This window comes from Myotis daubentonii, chromosome 15 (genome assembly GCF_963259705.1).
Source record: "Myotis daubentonii chromosome 15, mMyoDau2.1, whole genome shotgun sequence".
Classification (NCBI taxonomy): Eukaryota; Metazoa; Chordata; class Mammalia; order Chiroptera; family Vespertilionidae; genus Myotis; species Myotis daubentonii.
The window spans coordinates 38,224,995-38,247,656 of NC_081854.1; the positions used below are offsets into that span (position 1 = coordinate 38,224,995).

General features: G+C 42.6%; 1 protein-coding gene across 2 annotated transcripts in view; it reads right to left on the minus strand.

The window, feature by feature from the left end:
• The window catches only part of WWOX (WW domain containing oxidoreductase), a 930,802-nt gene that overhangs the window by 681,286 nt on the left and 226,854 nt on the right, over positions 1 to 22,662 (minus strand). For both annotated transcript variants that reach the window (XM_059667377.1, XM_059667378.1), the window contains exon 6: positions 16,373 to 16,461. In XM_059667377.1, the coding sequence (XP_059523360.1) occupies positions 16,373 to 16,461 (89 nt within the window). The remainder of the gene's footprint in view (positions 1 to 16,372; positions 16,462 to 22,662) is intronic.

Genomic DNA, 22,662 nt, shown 5'->3' on the forward strand with positions numbered 1-22,662 from the left:
TCCAAATGCCCAGTGCACACCCCAGAACACTCAAATCAACACGTCAGGGGGTAGCAGCCAGGCATCAGTGACGAATAAAATCCCCAGCTGATTCCACAACATGGACAAGTTGAGAAACACTGTCCTCAAGAGACAGTCTCGAGGGAGTATGGAGAGCTGATATGGGAGACTGAGGAACTGCGGTCATTTTAGGAGGGAGACATTCTGCCAAGATCCGTTTACCAAAGATGTATAATTTGTGAACTTACCCATTACTTGTACTTCTGAGACAAACAGAAGCATTTTTCTCCTCTTTGGTTTTGGTTATAAATTATTGCATTATGTCAGCTCAAACATCTTTTTTATTCTGAGCTGGTCAATAAGCTATAAGAGCAGGCTGACCTTAAAGGCAACCTGAAGAACGTCACTGCTAATTGAGAGGCTCTGTTTATATTTTCCTGAATGACAAGGTACACAGTAGATTCTTACAAAATGAAGAAAAGAAAGGATTCATAGTATTAAAAACACAGTGCGGCAACAAGTAGTTCACCTAAAAATATATTCTTCTTTGGGGATTTTCAGCAGGCTGCCACAGTGTAATGCTGGTGATTTATTTCAAATGTATATTCAAGTTTTTAGGCTGACAAGAATTAGCTTTTTAACAATTTACTGGGGGGAAAAGATAGTTCCCATGTTATTAAAATGTGATTTCAGTGTGGTTTAGGCACAAACTTCCCAATATGTCAATTATGTAAAAGTAGAACTCCAATGTGACAATGGGGGTGGTTAGATGGTACAAGGAGAAAAACCAAGCTGCATTCATGGGCCAAGTTGAGAAATATAATTCTGAACCACAGACACTGAAATATTTTTCCCAAGTCTTACATAAACCAGGATTTCTCTGAGAATAACCAAATATTAACCCTAACATCATGGATTTGCTGCGCCAATGACTGTGTAGGTGGTCTCAGTGGAGGTCAAAGAATAGGCTTGGCAGAACTCAGAGGTGCCAGTCCCTCTCCAAGCCAAGCAATGGCAGGCTAGTATGTTCACATGGCCATGCCACAGCATGGCTCCACAGCATAGCCCTGGCTCCTAGATGATAAATGTGTTCATAGATTCCTAGAAGACAAAATTTGTGTTGTTTTCCCAAAATAACTACTGTACATTTCATTACTTTAAAATTTATTTTCCAAGATCTATAAACGTGTAACCTCCATGCTACCCAAAGAGGTACCAATTCAACAACTTTCAATGGCTGAGAATTGACACCCTAAAAGAAAAGTTGTGGTCACCAAATGGAACTACGTGTTTCTATTTTTGCCCTCCCTCCCATACATCTACCCATCCAACCATCCACGCCCTTGCTTGAGGTTACTATAAGGCAGTAAATGTAATAATTGCAAAGGATAATGCTAATGAAAATAACAATGATACAAGCTAAAATTTACTGATTGTTTATTAGATACCAGGCACTACGTTTTAAGAACATTATATGATTTAATTCTCTCAACCATGCCACAATGCGATCACTATCATCTCCCACTTTTACTGATGAAGAAACTGAGGCTCAGAGAGATGAAGGCAGTTGCCAAGGTCATCATCTTAGTAAGCTATGGAACAGAGATTCAAAGCTAAGACAAAGATGAATTAGCCAAGGTTTCTGCTTCTCTGGGGCTCAGTCTAACAAAGAAAAATCGATATAGGCAAAAGCATCTCCAAAGTATTCCAAGCATGATGATTGGGTATGTGATTGATGCTCCAAAGAGTGACTTGCCAATTCAACCACTGTGTAGCAGAAGTAAAAGAAGGAAACAAGGCAGGTTCTGTAGAGGCTGTGAGAAAAGCACCAAGTGAGTATGTGATGGAGAGGTCAGAGGGATGCGGCACAAGTCAGATTGGCAGACCCAGAGTCAGGAGGCAGAACTTGTAAGCAGCTCTGTGTGGGGCAGAGTCTGGAAGGACAGGTTTGGGAGAACACGGCTATAATGAAGGTGGATAAGGGGCCATCTTGCAGAGGCCTTGGTGGGCCACACCCGCAGTACAGCCTTTGCAAGTTCTCACTAAAGGGTTTTTCCACAGGACAGTCAGGCAGCAAAGCAATCACTCTGGCAGTACAGATGTGTACATAGTAAAATGACCCTCTGATCTTTTCCTGTCTACCTGATCAGCATCATTATGAAGACAAGTAGGAACTAAGGGGAAATAAACACTGACATGTGGACTAAATGTATAAATATGACTGCAAACAAGAGTAAATAGCTGCCATTTCTGCTTAAACTAATTCCGTGGAGAGACACCGTCTAGATACCTGGTGGAAAACAGGCTGAGTACCTTAATTGAAGGGATGTGCCTCTCACCTATTGGGTTGGTTTAACCCTCTTTTATACACATTGCAGAAAAACAATTTCTTCTTGGTGATAGAAAATTGGCTGGAAGAAGCATCTCCTTCGACCTTGAAGTGACCTTAATAATTGTCCCAGTAGGCAGGGGTTGTCATCCATCCTATTAATGGGACAAATCTCCTTCCAAAGCAATGCATCCCACATGATGCACTTCCCAAATGAGACAGATCTTTCTGATTCTTCAAAATCTTTCTGCCTTAGTCCAGTGAGAGAGCATATTTCAGACTCAGTTCTAGCCTCACAACCAAATGGCTAGAATAACCTTGGTCACGGTCCTTAACCTCTTTAAGCCCCAATTTCTTCATCTGTGAGATGTGGTTCATCATTGTATTAGGCTGAACCATAAGATACTACCACTCTTCAAGCCTTTTGTTCTACCCTCTGAGTTCTTATGAGGATAAAATGGGATGGCATATAAGTGCTTAACTGTGCATGATGCATAATAAATAGGTGATAAATTTTAATAATTATCATCATCATCATCATTATATGGTTCCAAGTCTCAATTAGGACTACAGTGTCCTCATTATAAATAAACAATACTTAGTTGTGGTAGTTGACCTGCTTACACCAAACTCATCACAGAACACTGTTCTACTCAAACTCATCTCTTTGATCAGCCTCTAAGTATCAGCACTTTCTGCAGAGAATTAAAATTAACCATGCACACAACAATGGTTATATGTACTTATTTATCTTGACCAGGTCTAACATAAACCATTTTCTAAGAAAAATCGCTATTTCTCATAGTGAGAAAGGATGCTATTAAAATGAGTTACATTTCAAGGAATAGTGAGTTCTAGTCCAAGGATTAACAGACCACAATCACCAGATCAAATAAAATATCCAACTCACTTCCTGCTTTTAAATAAAATTTTATTAGAACGCAGCCATGTCTACTCGTTTACACTTTAACAGAGGCTACTTTTGCCCTATGATTTTCTCATTCAACACTCAAAATGCACTCAATACTGACTGAATGGTTGCTACAAACCATCTGGCTCACAAGACAACATATTTATATAGATATTTAAATAAATATTTGATTCTTTTCGAAAAACCTTGCTGACTCGTGCTATAGTCAACTGTTTTAAGAGATCTTTGTTGAATACCAGCAACAAAATTAATATTCTTTGCTAAAGCTGATGATATAACATCAGCACTGGTGGATTGACGAGTGTGGGAAGGAAGAGGCAACCACAGAGTAATTGTATTTACCCTTCAAAGCTGGGTTTCTATTCTTCCTGGAAGGGGCTTTTTTTGTGTATCTTCAATTAACATACATTACTTTGATTTTATGAAACATGATAGTGATGGCTGACCCTAGAATTCTGTTGGGAAATCAAAACTGTTTATTTTGCTAACATGGTTGTGGTTAATTCAAACACATTTTCATGTATTCCTTAGCAGTGATGACTTTTAATGATGGCAAAAGGCTCACGGAAAATTTTTTCTAACAAATTTAACTGCTAAGAGGCCCTTAATTAAATTAACTTATTTTTTTCTTCTCTACCTAGCATATGTTTTTTAATATGGCCATCATGAAAAGTTATGATAATGTCCTTAAGTTTCATAACTACTAGAAGAGAGAGATAAGGCACAGGAGAAATGAGATGACAAATGTTTAAAACCCATGTCTAGCCCAGATCCTGGTACTATTGTAAGCACTGGATAAATAATGAGAGGAAGGGAAACATTTAAAACTAAACAGAGGGGAGAAGAAGGCATGTGAAATACTTTGGTATACCACAGTACGCAGCAAGTTCACTATCTTGAATATATCCCATGGTACCTCACTTATTCAAAGCAGGTTGCTCTTTTTTTTTTTTATGAAGATGAATTTAATATATCTGTGTATTTGTACATTATGTTAGGTATAATAATATGAGCACAAATATAGGAAAAAGAATATAGACATATAGAAATACATTTTTCTATATTACACTAGAATTAAAGTTAGTATCTGTGGTGAATAAAATCTGGGGTAGATTCTCTTATATTAAGATGTATATGGTTAATCCCAGAGCAACTACTAAGAAAATAACAAAACAGTAAAAATAGCATTAAAATATTAAAATTTTGACGTGAAAAACTACTTAATATAAAAGGAGGTATTATCAGAAGCATGAAGGCATTAAAAAGACATGAGACATAAGAAAAACAAAAAGGTAAATGGCAGACATAAACCCAACTATCCTATATAATAAAAGAGAAACATGGTAATGAACCATACCTCTGACACGCTTCCCATTGGCTAATCAGGGCGATATGGAAATTAACTGCCAACCAAGATGGTGGCCGGAAGCCAGGCAGCTGAAGCGAACAGGAGGCTTGCTTGCTCCAGTGATGGAGGAAGCCAAGGTTCCCCGGCTGCCGCTGCCGGCCTCTGAGCTGCACTCTAACCAACTATGTTGCAAATATAGAAGCTAAACAATCCCCAGAAACCTGCTTTCAGCCAGCCGGCCTCGGAACTGAAGCTGAAACAGTGTTTCAATTATAGAATCCAAACAAACCCAGATCAACAGCCAAGGTCTCAGAGCTGGAGCCTAGCCTCAGAGCTAAAGCCCGTTCTCAGTTCCAGTGACAGCCATAGAAGGTAAATAAATCCCAGAATAAAACAAAAAAGAAAAAAAGGAGAGGTTGAAAGCTTCAGTCACCTGCCAGCCTGAAAACAGCCCTCAGCCCCTCATCCAGAATGGCCAGGCACTCCAGTGGGGACCCCCACCCTGAAGGGGGTGTGACCAGCTGCAAACAGTCATTAGCCCCTCATCCAGGCTGGCCAGGCACCGAAGCGGGACCCCAACCCTGATCCAGGACACCCTTCAGGGCAAACCAGCCGGCCCCCACCCGTGCACCAGGCCTCTATCCTATATAGTAAAAGGGTAATATGCCTCCCAGCACCGGGATCAGCGGAGCCGCGAAGCCTCCCAAACCCGGGATCAGCGGAGCCGCGAAGCCTCCCAAACCCAGGATCAGCGGAGCCGAGAGGCCTCCCGGCACGGGGATCAGCGTGACAGGGGGCAGCCCCCAAACCCCCTGATCGCCCTGCAGCTCTGTGTGTGACAGGGGGTGGCGCCGCAAACTCCCCATTGACCCTGCCTTGAGTGTGACAGGGGGTGGTGCCACAACCCCCCAATCGGCCCTACCCTGAGCGTAACTGGGGGTGGCATCACAACCTCCAGATCCGCTCTGCTCTGTGCATGACAGGGGTGGCGCTCCAACTCCCCAATTGGCCCTGCTCTGAGCCCAACCAGGGGTTGCACCTAGGGATTGGGCCTGCCCTCTGCCACCCGGGAGCGGGCCTAAGCCAGCAGGTCATTATCTCCCGAGGGGTCCCAGACTGTGAGAGGGCACAAGTGGGGCTAAGGGACACCCCCCCCCACCAGTGCACAAATTTTTGTGCACTGGGCCTCTAGTCTATAATAATAAAAGCATAATATGCAAATTGACCAAACAACCTTCCAGACAACCATGCTATGACACACACAGGCATCAGGCCAGCCAAGATGGGTGAGATGTGATTGATCGGGGGGCTCAACCTCACTCCACGATCACCTGCAAAGGGAGGCCCAGGTCACCCTCTGTGGGGCAATTGATTGGAGGTCTCCATGATTGATCGATTGCCCCAAAGAGGAAGGCCCAGGCTATCGGCCGGCGGGGCGATCGATGGAGGGGGAGGCTCCGCAATCACCCCAAAAGGGAGGCCCAGGCCACCCTCTGCGTAGCGATAGATCGCAGAGCCCTGGCCAGGTGGGTGGGGCCTCCCTCTGCTGGGCAATCCACCGTGGAGCCCCACGATCGATCGCCCCAAAGAGGGAGGTCCAGGCCAGCGACAATGTGTAGGGGGTACGGGGCTGGCCAGCAATCACCCTGCAGAGGGGGGCCCAGGCCAGCCAAGTGATCGCACCCCACACCTGTTGCCTGCAGCAGGAGGTGACCAGTGGCGGGGGAGGAGGCAGTGCCTCACAGATGGCAAGCAGTGGCAGCAGCAGGGGCAGGGCAAGCTGTTGGGAGCCAGGGGAAGGAAAGCCCCGATAGGCCCTGATTGCCAGCCAGGTCCCTAGGCCAGGCCTAGGGACCGTACCTGAGAGGTCCCAGATTGTGAGAGGGTGCACCAGGCCTCTAGTATAAATAATAACATTAAAATCAAATGGATTAAAAATTAAATCAAAAGGCAGAGATTTTCAGCCTAAATCATTTCTGGACATACATAAGTATATGCCATCTATAGGAGATACATTCTCTACATTTAAATGTACATTTAATCAGAGAACCAAGATGGCGGCATAGGTTAACGCCGGAGTTTGCTGCTTTGAACAACTACTTCAAAAGTGAAACCAAAAAACGGAAGGGACATCACGCAGAACCACAGGAACGCTGGCTGAGTGGAAGTCCTACAACTAGGAGGAAAGAGAAATGCACACGGACACTCAGAGGAGGCGCAGTGCTGAAGTCAAATTCTGAGGTGCGGAGTGCGTGGAGCGGGCTGGCGGCGGAGGGCACGGTTGTTGTTTTCAATCGGGAGGGAGTCGCAGACTCTGAGCACCAGATCCGGGCGAGTCTTTAGGGACCCAGACTCAAACGGGAGAAGCGGGACTTTCTGGCTTCGGTCAGAGCGAGTGCAGCTTTCTATCCCAGCTTTGCAGCGGGTGCTGGGACTCAGAGAGGCAGAGCCCCTGGGGACAGGACTGAGAGCCGCCATAACTGCTCTCTCCGGCCCACCCTGTTGATCCTGTACGACCCGCCCCGCCCAAGCCCTGCACAAAGGCATTTGCCGGATAGCCTCAGGCAAAGGCTAGATTAGCACCTCCCTAGAGGACAGAAGTTCTCTCACTGCTGACACAGCTGATTCTCATAGCCACTTGGCCTGGAGGTCAAACCCTCCCTGGAATTAGCTACAACAATCAAGATTTAACTATAAGACTGCGAACAAAGACCACTAGGGGGTGCACCAAGGAAGCATAACAAAATGCGGAGACAAAGAAACAGGACAAAATTGTCAATGGAAGATATAGAGTTCAGAACCACACTTTTAAGGTCTCTCAAGAACTGTTTAGAAGCTGCCGATAAACTTAATGAGATCTACACGAAAACTAATAAGACCCTCGATCTTATATTGGGGAACCAACTAGAAATTAAGCATACACGGACTGAAATAACGAATATTATACAGACTCCCGACAGCAGACCAGAGGAGCGCAAGAATCAAGTCAATGATTTGAAATGCGAGGAAGCAAAAAACATCCAACCGGAAAAGCAAAATGAAAAAAGAATCCAAAAATGCGAGGATAGTGTAAGGAGCCTCTGGGACAGCTTCAAGCGTACCAACATCAGAATTATAGGGGTGCCAGAAGATGACAGAGAGCAAGATACTGAAAACCTATTTGAAGAAATAATGACAGAAAACTTCCCCCACCTGGTGAAAGAAATGGACTTACAGGTCCAAGAAGCGCGGAGAACCCCAAACAAAAGGAATCCAAAGAGGACCACACCAAGACACATCATAATTAAAATGCCAAGAGCAAAAGATAAAGAGAGAATCTTAAAAACAGCAAGAGAAAGAAACTCAGTTACCTACAAGGGAATACCCATACGACTGTCAGCTGATTTCTCAACAGAAACTTTGCAGGCCAGAAGGGAGTGGCAAGAAATATTCAAAGTGATGAATACCAAGAACCTACAACCAAGATTACTTTATCCAGCAAAGCTATCATTCAGAATTGAAGGTCAGATAAAGAGCTTCACAGATAAGGAAAAGCTAAAGGAGTTCATCACCACCAAACCAGGATTATATGAAATGCTGAAAGGTATCCTTTAAGAAGAGGAAGAGGAAGAAAAAGGTAAAGATACAAATTATGAACAACAAATATGCATCTATCAACAAGTGAATCTAAGAATCAAGTGAATAAATAATCTGATGAACAGAATGAACTGGTGATTATAATAGAATCAGGGACATAGAAAGGGAATGGACTGACTATTCTTGGGGGGGGAAAGGGGTGTGGGAGATGTGGGAAGAGACTGGACAAAAATCGTGCACCTATGGTTGAGGACAGTGGGTGGGTTGTGAGGGCTGAGGGTGGGGCGGGAACTGGGAGGAGGGGAGTTATGGGGGGGAAAAAAAGAGGAACAAATGTAATAATCTGGACAATAAAGATTTAATTAAAAAAATAAATGTACATTTAGGTTAAAAGTATCAGATTGGGAAAATATATATCATTCAAATAGCAACCATTGAAAGCAGGTTGCTCTTAAGGCAACTTTGGAAAAGCTACTTAAAGCCAGGTGAAACAGATGTGATAATGGCAAAGAAAACAGAGTCTAGCTCAGCCATGGGCAAACTATGGCCCGTGGGCCGGATCCGGCCAGTTTGAAATGAATAAAACTAAAAAAAAAAAAAAAGACCGTACCCTTTTATGTAATGATGTTTACTTTGAATTTATATTAGTTCACACAAACACTCCATCCATGCTTTTGTTCCGGCCCTCCGGTCCAGTTTAAGAACCCACTGTGGCCCTCAAGTCAAAAAGTTTGCCCACCCCTGGTCTAGCTATTTACCCTGAAAGAAAACTGAAATATCCCTCAAGTCCATGGCTTTACTAACAATGAAGTGGGGGAATACTCAGTAATCAGTACTCTGTGGTCCTCAGTGGAATTTCACTATAGTAACAACCTTTTCTGCTTGATCTTGTCATGCTTATTTGCTGTGGGCAAAGTGAAGCTGAATTCCTCTCTTCTCTTGATAGCCAGGAATCCCAAAGGTCATTCTTAGGCCCAATTTTTAATGAATGTGAAAGACCTTATGAGATAGACTCTCTTCCTCTATGATCACATCTTACTAGTCTATTTTTATTCCCCTTTCCTGTTCGAATCAATTCCTTGTTTCTATTTTATCTATACGTATTATTTAAAATTTTAGGATTGCTCAGCTGGCATGGCTCAGTGGTTGAGCACTGACCTATGAACCAGGAGGTCACAATTTGATTCCCAGTCACAGTTTGATGCCTGGGTTGCGGGCTCAATCCCCTGTGTGGGGCACACAGGAGGAAGCTGATCAATGATTCTCTTCCATCATTCATGTTTCTATCTCCCTTTCCCTTCTTCTTTGAAATCAAGAAAAATACATTTTAAAAAATTAGATGATAAACAAATATATTTTTAAAAATCAAGATGATAAAAAATACATGTTAGTAGTCAATGGCACAGTGCACTGAGCTGTATCTGGTTATTTCATACATTATGGCTATTCTCCTCAACAACTCTAACAGGTATATGTGATCCTTTACTTCATATACATCTGGCAAGTGAGGCCCAGAGATGCTAAGACTTTTCTCAAGGCCACAAAGCTAGTAAGTAGTAGAGCTGGGATTTAAATCCAAGTTCACTTGATCCCAAAACTCTGTATTCTTTCCACTACACCAGCAGTGGGCACACTGTGGCCCTTGCCAAATCCAGCCCATCACCTGTTTTGATAAATAAAGTTTTACTGGAACACAGTCATATTCACCCATTTAAATATTGTCCATGTATTTTTCATGCTACAAGTCAGAGCTAACTGCAAGGGAGATCTTATGTCATGAAAAGTCTCAAGTATTTATTCTCTAGCCCTTTATACAAAAGTGTGCTTACCCCTGTACTATACTGCATTGCTTAAAGTTAGTATTTCTGTTTATTAAGGAATGACAGTATATTTTAGAAAGAGTTCTAAAGAATTATATAAAAGCAAATGATGCTGAAAGTTAATTTTCAGATTAAAAATTTACTTCTGAGGGAAGCATTCTTTCCTAATGTTTGTAAATATATTAAATGTTTCACAATATGATTTTTTAAAAACTTAAGATGGAAAATGTATGGGATGGCAGAAAACTAACTTACAGACTTTTAAATTTTTTCCTTAAAGAGTCATAATTAAGATAAAGATTTAGAAAGTTCATTACAACTAAAACCTGACTCTTTGTTTTTATTTATTTTAGTTTTCATACAGTGTAGAAAAGCAAAGCAACATGATCCTCTGTTAAGCAAACCAGAAATGGATTTCTCATGTTGAGCAAAGAGTAATGCAGATATGTTGGCTAAAACATTATTCTTAAAGTTAAGCAGAGGAGAGAAAGAAAGATTAAGCCATAATTTATACAATGGTCTTCGGGGTAATTTATCCCTGAAAATTTGGAATTTATTTATAATTTATAGCCCACCCACTTCCATAGAAGAATTTGAGACAGCAAAATTTGGAATAGGAATCCAAGAATATTATATCTGGGATTAGTACATGCAAGTTCTGAAAGTAATTTAGTAAAAAGTGAAAATAAATAACTTTGTTAAAGATTTTTCTCCTTCAAATATTTAAAAAGTAAAGGTGGGGTAGAAAACTTTTAATCTTTCCTTTTAAACATTACTATCCTATATTATTTCTTTAAAATTAAGGAAGCCTAATTTATTTAAATTATACTTTAGACAGAAAGTTAAGAAGAGAAAATAGAAATCCATGATCAACAATGAAGTTCTAGAAACCTTCAGAACTGCATGTATTATGTTAATATGAACTTACTATCAATTTCAGTTAGTTTCCATCATGAACCAAAGACCTTGGTCAGAATTAAAAGAGCTGATTGGTTACTGGGTTGCAAGCAATTGGATTTGCTATACATTACATGCCACCACCAACTTTTAAAATTCCAGGATTGGAACCCTGATATTCATTATTTCAGGAATATATGGAAGTCAAACTTTAAAACATGTGAAAAAGAAAATATTTATGGAGTTCCCAGGTTTCAGAGCTGTTGAGCTCTTCCAGACCTTATTCAAAATGGGTGCTTCTCAATAAACTAGACATAGGACTAGGGGTGAAAATGTGCAAAATCGCCACAAACAACATGTTACTATTCCAGAACCATCACAGAAAATCCCAACATGTGGTCTGAATGATCTGTAAGGGTCCCAGTCCTCATGCTCTGATGGATGCCTCCGCTGCCAGGCAGTATGGAGTCTGGCTACACTCCAGGATTGCAGTTGAAACAAAAATATCCCTCAAAACTCAGTTTGGTTGGGATTTACCACAGCCTTTGGTTTGGAACTTTCCAGTAATGCCCAAAATAATTCGACCTGAGACACACTGGCTGACCACCACCATCACTAACTCCTGGGAGAACTGTCTGGAAGCAGGCTGAGGCTTCCTGGGCTGACCACCCAGAAGAGTGAGGGGAGAATAACACAATAAGTGAATGAAAATGGGGTGGGCAGACCAGGAGAGAGTGGCCAGAAGAAGGGGCTGATAAAGGTGTGCTGAGCCTTGAGAAAACTGGCTTTATCAACCAGGTATATGTGCCCTCTTGATGGAAGACTTCACCATCTATGAGCTATGCTTGCCAGAAAATTAAACAGGAATTTGTTCAAGCCTCTAGACTTAGCTATCATGTCACAAGAAACATAGTTGACACCAGAACATGTTAAATGACACCCCAGGTATGCAGTCACTAATGTACAGATTACAGAAAACTCTACAGGACAACCTGGGCCCTTCAACAAATAGGGTAGGGCAGAAGTAGGTTTATAGTTGTGAGTACCTGAAATATTTGAATTAGTATTTATTAATTATTATATTATTTTCCATATGCACAGCTGTAAAAATGCTTTTGCCCCACCTTGTATGTTGCATTAATTTAAGAAAAATAATTGAGGGAAAACTATTTATTAAAATGCATTGAACTTGTCCAGCAGGTGTGGCTCAGTAATTGAGCATCAACCTATGAATCAGGAGGTCACATTGTGATTCCCAGTCAGGGCATATGCCTGGGTTGCTGGCTTGACCCCCGGAAGAGGCATGCAGGAGGCAGCCAATAGATGATGAAACATCTCATTGATATTTCTATCTCTCTATTCCTCTCCCTTTCTCTCTGAAATCAATAAAATATATTTTTAAAAACGCATTGACCTTATTATTCAAATACTGACTTAAGCTGAAAGAGGAAGAGAGAATAGAAATATTTATTGTTTTAAGTGGTTTTAGACTACTAAATTACAAAGTAACATATTACTCAGCAATACATACCAATACAGAAATCCACCCTGAAAACTATGACTGGAGTCTGAGAATTAACAAAAACAGGAGTCTCTTTGAGTTCAGACTTGGATTCAAATTTTGGAACCCACAACTTGCTAACCTGAGGAAAGCCATTTAGACTCTCTCTGAAAAGCTGGGACCTTCAAGTTATAAAATAGAGATAAAAATGACTAATGCCCAGGGTTACTGTAAGAATTTAAAGACAAATGTGCTTAGCACATTGCCTTGCACAAAATAAAGGAAAAGTGATTTTTGCATCATCACATTAGCAGTGCTCATTTTGAAATGGCTTCACTCCCACCCCCAACACAGAAGATCATTTCCCAGAATAGGCCAGTTCGCATCTCCTCCTACTAGAAGGCAGATGAAGGGTGGCTCCAGAGTACAGTGAGCCAAGTCTTGTACCACGGTCTCCATTGCACATCTGTTTCCACCTTTTTCAGGCTCAGAGCCTCAGTCTACACAAGATGCTGCATGTTGCAGTGCTGGAATGTGAACCCAGGGAAGACACGCAGGAAAAGGGAGCCTGAAAAACTTCCAGGGTGCTTACAGACAGGCTTGAAAATGGGATATGGAATGGGGGCATCCACATGAAATTTAAATGTAACAGTGTTTCCTCCCCTTAGTTCCCCAACACAGAAAGAGGTTGGCTCTGAACTGGCAGCCTTACTTTCATTTGTCATTATATTTTACACACATAGAAATTTTAATGTCTAAAGATGGGAGGTGATTATAAGAATAGAGCTACACATGTTTTTTTGGCAGCCCAGTCACCAACACTTAAGTTCACTTCTGACAGTTCTCAGTATCTAAAGACCTGTAAGCGCTGAACTGCCGCCTGCCTATCCAGGAGAGATTTCACTGGCAGGATTTCAAACGTTGAAATCACTCGCTTTTTTTAATGCATATTTTCCCCACCACAATATTTCTCTAAAACATGTAAAACACTGTACTCTCGAGAGACATCAAAAAAGAGGTTTGTGGTACAAGGTTTGCTAAAAGGAAAATCACCCTTGTTTCTGAACCCAGAAATATACAAATTCAAAGTCATTTGCTAAAATCTAAGATTAGGGCAAAACGGGTGATAGCTTTCTCTAAGAAGTTGGGGCTTGGTGATTACAAAAGGCAGTTGAATGTGATGATTTTTGAACTACGTAATGGTTGAAAACTAATGGTCCTGTTAAGACTTGGAACACAGTGATTTTATGTAACAGTTGGCTCTCTCCAGCAGAACCGCCTGCTCACAATGCGGTCTGACACAGAATGGGAGGACGTGAGGAGAGGCAGTACATCTAAGCTCTTGCTGGAGCAGTGTGGTGTCAGGAGCGGGCAAAAAAGTCAGAGCTTGATAAAAACCCTACATTTGCTGCCAACCTGCCAAGTGAGCCTGTGAAAGTCACTCACTTTCTCTGATCTTGGTTTCACCCCATGTAAAAGAAAGGACAGTTCGGCATGGAGGGGAAGCAGGAATAAGGAACCCCACAGGATCAGAGCCCCTCTGCTTCCCAGCCAGCTGCCTTCAAATAACTGACCTACTCTTTTGGTCTCCCATTCTGCATCTGTATAACAGAGATACCACACATCACCTACCACAAAGGGTTGCTTTGAGAATTAAACCAGAAAATGTATGCAAAAGGTTCTTAAGTGTGAGGCCCATACTAACCACTCATAAATGAGCTGCTACTGCTCCTATTGTGATTACTCTTATTACTATTACCTTTCGCAACAAAACACTGCTTCCTGACAACTGAGATTCTGGCTTGCTTCAGCATAACTTGTCTTCCAATGGTCACCCCTCTCTTCCCAAAACCAGGAAAAGTGCCTGAGGCTTTGGAGACACTTACTACATGTATGTTAAGTGAATGAACACGTAGATAAATAAATGATAAAGGTGAAAGTGAGCAAAGTAACTTTTACTTAAAAGCTACTGGTGTCCTGGCCAGTTATGTTCAGTGGTGAGAGCACTGGCCTGTGGACCAAAGGGTTGTGGGTTTGACTCCTGATCGGCCTCTCTCCCCTCCACTCTCTGTTCGAAAGGAAAAAAAATCAATAGAAAAAATATCCTTTGGTGAATATTAAAAACTACTGCTGCACCCAAACTTGAGTCTCCTTGAGAGCTCTGGGCAGGGGCAGCGCTAATATTTTTTTTTTTTGCTTCTTTTTTTTTTTTTTTTTATTGCTTAAAGTATTACAAAGGGTATTACATATGTATCCATTTTATCCCCCCGCCCTAGATAGTCCCCTAGCCTCCCCTATCCCCCAGTGTCTTATGTCCATTGGTTATGCTTATATGCATGCATACAAGTCCTTTAGGTGATCTCTTGCCCCCCAACCCTCCCCGGCCTTCCCGCTGCAGTTTGACAATCTGTTTGAGGCAGCTCTGCCTCTGTATCTATTATTGTTCAAAAGTTTATAATGGTCTCTATTGTCCATGAATGAGTGAGATCATGTGGTATTTTTCCTTCATTGACTGGCTTATTTCACTTAGCATAATGCTCTCCAGTTCCATCCATGCCGTTGCAAATGGTAAGAGTTCCTTCCTTTTTACAGCAGCATAGTATTCCATCATGTAGATGTACCACAGTTTTCTAATCCATTCATCTACTGATGGGCAGTTAGGCTGTTTCCAGATCTTAGCTATGGTGAATTGGGCAGCGCTAATATTGCCAAACACTACAGAGAGCACACATGTAGGACTCACCCAGGCCTGCTGGCAAACTAGGGTTGTTATCCAAGTATTCCTGTGAGTGCGCAGCCTGCACTTAGGAGAGGGTGCAAGTCTCACTGAGGACTCTAACTCAGTCCTTCAACCTCCAGGACTCAGGCCACTTGCCTGATCCAGAAATGGATTCAGAGAACAGACTCCTTAACCGTCTAAAATTGCTGAGTGGGAAATTGAGGGAAACATGAGAAGAATTGGATAGTGGACAGCACTGAGGGGTCAGATCTACATAGTGCCATATAAATATTTGGTTTAGGATACCTCCCCGTACACCCATCGTTCATGATCCTAACAGTCTAATGCAAAGATAGCTTGTCATGCATCAGAGTTCTCCAAATTCAGTCAAGAAAACTGGTGCCACCTTTGGAACTATCTTATCCTTGGCACCTCTACTAATATTAACTTAATTCTCATGTTTAATAATTCAACCCACTGAAAGTGACTTCTTAATGAAACTCAAACCCCTATGTTAAATAAGAAGCCGGTATTGCCTGTCCTAAAAATTGTGAGAGAACCATAAAAATAAACACTTGGACACAAAATATTACCATTAAAATGGAGGTAACCACCACTGCTTGCCTCAGCATTGGATCTGAGGCCTGATCTCTCTCTGTCTGAAAGAGAGGTTAACATGCAATGGTATAAAAATGTGTCAGCCTCTGGCCAAGGCTTCCTCCTTCAGGCATTCTGAAAGACTAAAAAAGAATGAAAAAAGGAGTAAGTTTTTCATGATGGGAGTCCATGTTTTTGGAGCCACATTCACACACCACCGTAAAATCATGGCAGGTTTGAAAAACAGTGGAACCTCCTTCTCATGCTCTGATCCCCAGCTCCCTTGCCATACTGGATAGCTGAGGTGTCCTCTTGCCGAGTGCAATGAAAATGTTCTTTCCCTTGACTTGGAGACTACAAAAATGTCCATAAGCAGGATATACCTTATGATCATCTGGCTTTTATTAGCCACTTTAACTAGTGCTTTAATTGTGTCTTTTCTTTTTATCTGGGAGGCTGTTAATAGATGGATGACACATATCATAATGAGAGTCAGGAAAATATGGTGCACCTTAACCGGGCCAATATAAATGAGCCTCCAGCTTGGACGCCAAGACAACACCACAGCCTTGCGTTCTTCCAGTTATGTTCATCTGATAAAGACATTACAATAGTAAGATATTATGATCTATAACCCTCCACTAGAACACTCACACATTCTTGGCCTTGAACGCTTGAGCAAAATGCTGCACGCTACGGAGCAGAGCGAGGTCCAGGGTCATTGCTTCTACCTTGGCTTTATGCTGGAATGAGAGAAAATAAAAAGAAATGATAAATAACAGCAAGTTTAGTTCATGGTATCAAGTTACAGTAAATGTGTTATGGAACATGTCGGAATTCCCCTGTTTAATATTAGACACCCAGAGAGAATATAAATCATCAAAATGAATGGAAGAACCGGGCTTTTACTGCCAAGTTTAGGGAGGATGTGAGGCCGGGCCTCTGCTGAAACTACAGGCTGGGGGTTGTGCTGCTTCACGCAGCGCACAGGAGAGGCGCCTCAGGGTCTTCAGGCTCCCGTATCGCCTCTCAATCTGCATCCTAAAAAACTGGAGTGATAGGAACACCAGGACACAGCTGGCTGGGGCAAGAATTCAGCCAACAACATTTTAATCTCAAAAGCTGCCATGCAGGTTCTGGAATTACTCCGCCAAGACTGTATCAAAAATTAAAGACAATATAGCCCTGGCTGGTTTGATTCAGTAGATAGAGTAACAGCCCATGGACTGAAAGATCCCAGGTTCTATTCTCGTCAAGGGCATATACCTCAGTTGCAGGCTCAATCCCGGGTCTGGTCAAGGCTCATGTGGGAGGCAACCAATCGATTTGTCTCCCACACATCCATGTTTCTCTCTCTCTCTGTTTCTCCCTCTCCCTTCCACTCAATGGAAATATATCCGTAGGTGAGGATTAACAACAAAAATTAAAGGCAATTTATTTATAATAAATACAAAAGCAGGCAAAAGTCATTTATACAGAAGGATCATGACTGACTCAGATCTCCGGGGTTTAGTAACCCAGAAAACTCTACAGACGGGGCATACGTGGATTATCATAATGATGCTCATAATGGCTACTGTCTATTCAGAGCCTCCCATGGGCTGAGCATTTACATGCACCATGTAGTTTCACCCTCACAACTAAGCAATGGGCTATATTTTCCACTTTTCAATGTGGCATCTTATAAGAGATCACAGAGGTAAGAAGTGCAGGTAGCAAGCATAACGTCAAGCCAATCTGACACGAAAGCCCAAGCTCCCTCCTGGAAAGGAACTCGAAGGGCTGGAGCAGTCAGGCTTTGAAGCATCACATTCCACTGGACGGCTCCAGCACAATTCTGGAAAGATCAGGGTTGCCTCTCAGACTTGCCTTGTGTGAAAGGCACTCCCAATTTTTAGTTTGGCTGGACTTCAGGGTGTGAGATTCAATACTATCAGTTCTTAGACCTACCTCCTCCAAAGATAGGATGCCAGGCCACCTGCCTATTCAGGTAAAAGAGCCCCCATAAAACAAATGGCTGACTTGGGAATTCTTGTCTAGATGGTGAGGCTACAGGAAGACTAAGGAGAATAACAGGACACCTCTAAGGCTAGGAAAGGTGAATGCAAACAGCACTGCTAAGAACATCCTCCAACCGAGCTGTCCTATTCAGGGATGGATACAGACCATGCTGGGACGCTTGGTGGATATGGGGCAGTTTATCTTGGCTGCCAAGGTCCTGGGCTCTCACCCAGCTCCCAGGCTTTGAATAATAAACATCAGGCAGAGACAGCTGAGGAGCAGCCTGCCTTGAGGCCAGGTAACATTTCTGAGACTCAATTTCCTCATTTGTAAAAGGTGACTATTAATGACCTACTCACAGAATTGTGAGGATAAGTGTAAAGCACCCGCCATCCTGTCTGGAAGAGAGGAGGTATTTGGTAAATTTAACTAGAGAGAGATAAAACATCTACTGTGCCCAATTCTTCTCCTGGTGCCAGCCTGCAATAAATGGTGCTTTGGGTAGACTGCCATGCAGCATGGTATTAAGGATATGCAAGGGTCTGCCCTGAGGACCATGGCAGACTAGATGTCTGTTATATCCTGGAGGACCCAGGCCATGTCTAATCACAGAGCCCAGTTCTAGGGAAAGAAGGCAGAGACTGATTCTATGACTTCCCCAAACCTAACAGCATATCAGTGGCAAAGGGCTGGCCAGTATAGATTTACAATCATTATGCAGTAGCAGATGCACAAACGTGCAGGTTTCAAAAGGAGGAGAAACATTTAACTTGGCTTAGGAAATGGGAAAAGTGGAAACACAGTATTTGTTAGGGTTTCCTAAGATCAGGGACGTTCAAGCTGGAGGATCCACAGTGAGGCAAGGCTGTGCACCTCTGTCTAGAGAGCAGGAAATTGCCACCAGGAGAAGTGAATGGACTTGAGTGAGGCTGCACCCGGTGTAGACAGCTTAGACTTCCAGATGAGGATCAAAACCCTGTACACTTTCTGTCTGAATAGCCAATATCTATCTGGTGGTTAAAATCAGAGTGTAAAGTCTGTCAAAGGCTAACGTATTCCCCTGAGTATTCCTATGCCTCAAAAATGTTCATCCACCTGATTTGACCTTCAGAGTTAGCAATAAAGTGTCCTTTCCCCTCATCCTGCATCCCTGGGTCCAGCCTCACTCACTTGGAACATGACTCTCAGGACCATGCACAGGATCTGACAGAACTCCAAGTGCACCTAAGAGGAGAGTCAGGTGTTTATTCTGCTGGGGAAAGAAGGGTAAACACTACTGCTCTCAGCCAAACCCCAATTAAAAAACAACAACCAGGAGATATTATAAAAATGCATGTACATATTTCTGCATTAAATAGGGAGAACATTCCCAGATGGTGATCCCAAAGCAATTTTCCAAGGATAATGATGGCATGGCCAAGGGGGCCTTCACATGCTTCTGTGTGTGTAACTTACAGTTGGCAAGTTGTCTCTTGGTCCTCCCCTTTCACTTTAAAATAATGCACAGAGCTGCCACTACTAATAAGAACAAAATCAGAATGTACACCTCTAGGGGGAACAAGGGGTCACAAACCATCAAGCAGTTCAACAGACTAATCCACAGGCTGTGGGTTACTAGGCTCCTGGGGACAGTGATTCAAGTCTGCACACTATTACTCAGGTAATTCTCCTGCCCTCGGTATCAGGTTTCTGTTTCGACTACCGACCCTGAGAAATGTAGTAAAACTGTGTGCGATACAGTGAATCCAGTGGAAAAACAAAACAAAACACAGCTTTTAGAATGAGGGAAGAGGGTGTTTATGTGTGTGTATTGGGAGATTTGCTTTTCTGACTACCTAAGAACTTTAGCAACTTTATAAAAGTGTTTATCATGAGACATGCTCTAAATGAAAATGCAGGGGCTGGTGGGTCCCATTTTTGAGGGATAACCTGTGGACTGTGAGGTGAAGGCAAGAGTTTCGATTTGCCAGTGTGAGCTTTTCTGCCACGTCTGGCCTTGAATCTGGGGCTGACCACAATTCACTTTCATGGTTTAGCTCATGAACTTTTGTTGCTGCTGTCAACTCTGGTTTGGAACCAATTATAGACTCTCAAGAAGTAGTACTTATAGTGCCCACTCCCAACATCCCCAATGGTGACATCTCAGCCATGATCAGAACCACTACATTGACACTGGCAGAGTGGAATTTATTAGACATCAGACACTACTGAAATATCACCAGTTTTCAGATGCACTTAATTTCTTCATTTGTAATGCCTTTGTGTATAATTCTGTGACATCTGACCACACATATAAATTCATGTTACCTTCACCAGATTCGAGATACAGAAATGTTCCATCACCACAAAGGAACCAGGGACCTTTTTATTAAGAGGTGCCAGAATTAGCACATGCCATCCAGCCTTGTTTGGCCAGATCTGCTCTCTGGATTGGCTAAACAAAGTCCCAGCTTAAAATCCTTTTGTAGCTCGGAATGGCCAACAAGATATGGTCCAGATTCCTCAGCTTGGTTCACACAGAGTCTCTGTGTCAGTCAGCACAGGATTCCATAAATCACACACCACACACACACACACACACACACACACACACACACACACATCAAACCTCCAAGGATTATTACTCGCTCATGCTCCATATCCATCCCAGGGTGGTGGGGCCATGTTCATCATGGGGTCATGTTCATGATGGGGCCAAGTTCATCATGGGCCATGTTCATCATGGGACCATGTTCATGGGCCATGTTCATCGTGGGCCATGTTCATCATGGCATCCAGGGCTCAGGCAGATGAAGCCTCTATCTCTATAACATTAGCAACTTCCACAGTGGGGAAAGGAGTCTGGCAATTGCACAGGGTTCCCCATGGCTTCCACCCAGCAGTGACAGAGGCTGCTTCTGTTCACATTTCATTGGCAAAGCAACCATGTAACTGCACTGTTTGAGAAGGTACAACCCTCCAAGAGCCCAGAAAGAGGTGTATAATGGGGACATATAATGGAGAATGGTAAAGACTATCACATGACTTGGCCCTGTCTACCTCTCCAGGCTTTTTTCAGGTCTCTGCCAACTTCACACTTTCATTAGTTATAGAAAATTTTTAAAAGGCTGAAAAAATATGAACAAAATAAATGCATATACAATCTCTCTACCCTAAAATAAACTGTTATCCTTCCACGTGTTGGTATCTCCTTCCTTTCCTATCTATCTGTCTGCCTGTGTCTCTAGAGATCTATCCAACCATTCACTTAGCTTAACAGAAAAAACTTCATACTAAGAATATTGAATCTTAAAATGATATAAAATGCCTCTCCTCAACCCTTCCTTAAATCCTTACTTTTTTTTTTTGTATAGTCACACCAGTACACCAGCCTATCATTTCAGGCAAAACAAGAATGTAAATTTATTTTAAATTATGTATACAGATGCTAGTACCCATCATTTTAAAATAGAATGGCACAGGTGGCACCTCACACATGAAATATCAGGCAACTTCTAAGTAGCTGAGACGCCCAACTGCTCTGACACTCCAGGCTCAACCAGAAAGACTGAGTAAGTAAGCAACCCACCCACTCTTCTTCCATTTCCCTGGAACCAGGGATACTCGCTAATGGCATGGTTCACAGACACCCTCTGTAGACCAAGACTGCCTGGTCTATTCTTTGTAAATCTGTCTGAGTGACTGCAAAGTCTGTATGTACAGAATCCTTCGACTGCTTGCTATTATTATACAACAGTGATCTCTCATGCCATGTTATGACTATGAATTAGCCAAGTGTGACTCAGATGTGATATAGCCTGAAACCAAAGGAACCATATGGGGATTGTTTGGTATTTAAATGAAGAAATAGGAGGAGGTTGTCATCTGCAGCAGGATGGCAGAGCCGGGCTGTGGTTCCAGCTCAGGACCACGATACAGGCAGGGAGCCCTCAGGGACACGACCTCAATGCTCGGGGCCTCGGCTGCCTTACTTGAAAATGGGCATTTGTCTTTCATGGTTAAGAGTAAAGATTAGAGATGATGTATATAAGGTATGGGGCACATAAATAAAAACTATTATCATTATTAGTTGGAAGGCCACTGCTAAAAAGGAATGACCATTGTTTTTCCATAATTAAGTACATTAGTAATTGCTGTTTCCTTTCTTTATTTCATAAACTATTATCAGTAGCTCAGAGAAAGTCTGACTAGAAACTCTGGAAGGAGGAAGACAAGTCACACCAGAGCAGAAGGAAGAAGGCTCAGAGAATCTCCCTGAGGCCACAGTTCCCCAGGTCCCATCTCTGTGAATGTTCTGGACTTAAAAGGGGTCTGTTAGGCCATGGACTCGGTGGGACCACCTGGGTCTGAACTCCAGTCCCAGTACGTACCAGCTGGCCCGTTACTTCCCCATCTTGTGCATTCAGTTTTCTCTTCTGTGAAATGGAAATAATAATGGCACCTGCCATATCAGGAAATGAGGTAATATATATGTAAGTCACTTGGAGCAGTGCCTGATGGCTGATGAGTGGTCTGTAATTGCTATCAATGAAAAGCATTACTGTGATTGTTTTGTTGTTGTTTTTAACACTATCATCACTGTAATCATCACCGTCATCATATGCACCAAATTGCTTCACTCCTCATGGACAGGGCTGAGTGGGCATAACTGGTAGCAGCAGCCATCTCAGAATACTGGCCAGGAGTTCTTGCCCCACGGCACCTTCTATTCCCACAGCAGCACTATGGGGCCATTTATTAACCACCCAGTTCACAAATAGAGAAAGTAAAGTTCAGAAAGCTACTGCACAACTTCACCCAAACAGTAACTGGCAGAGCCACAGTTCACACTAAACCATGTTTTAATCATGATTCCAAATTCCATGATATCCACGTGGCCTGCCTGTCCTCTTAGCCGTCAACCCTTCTTGCCACTCAGGCAAGGCCAACCCCAGGAAACCCAC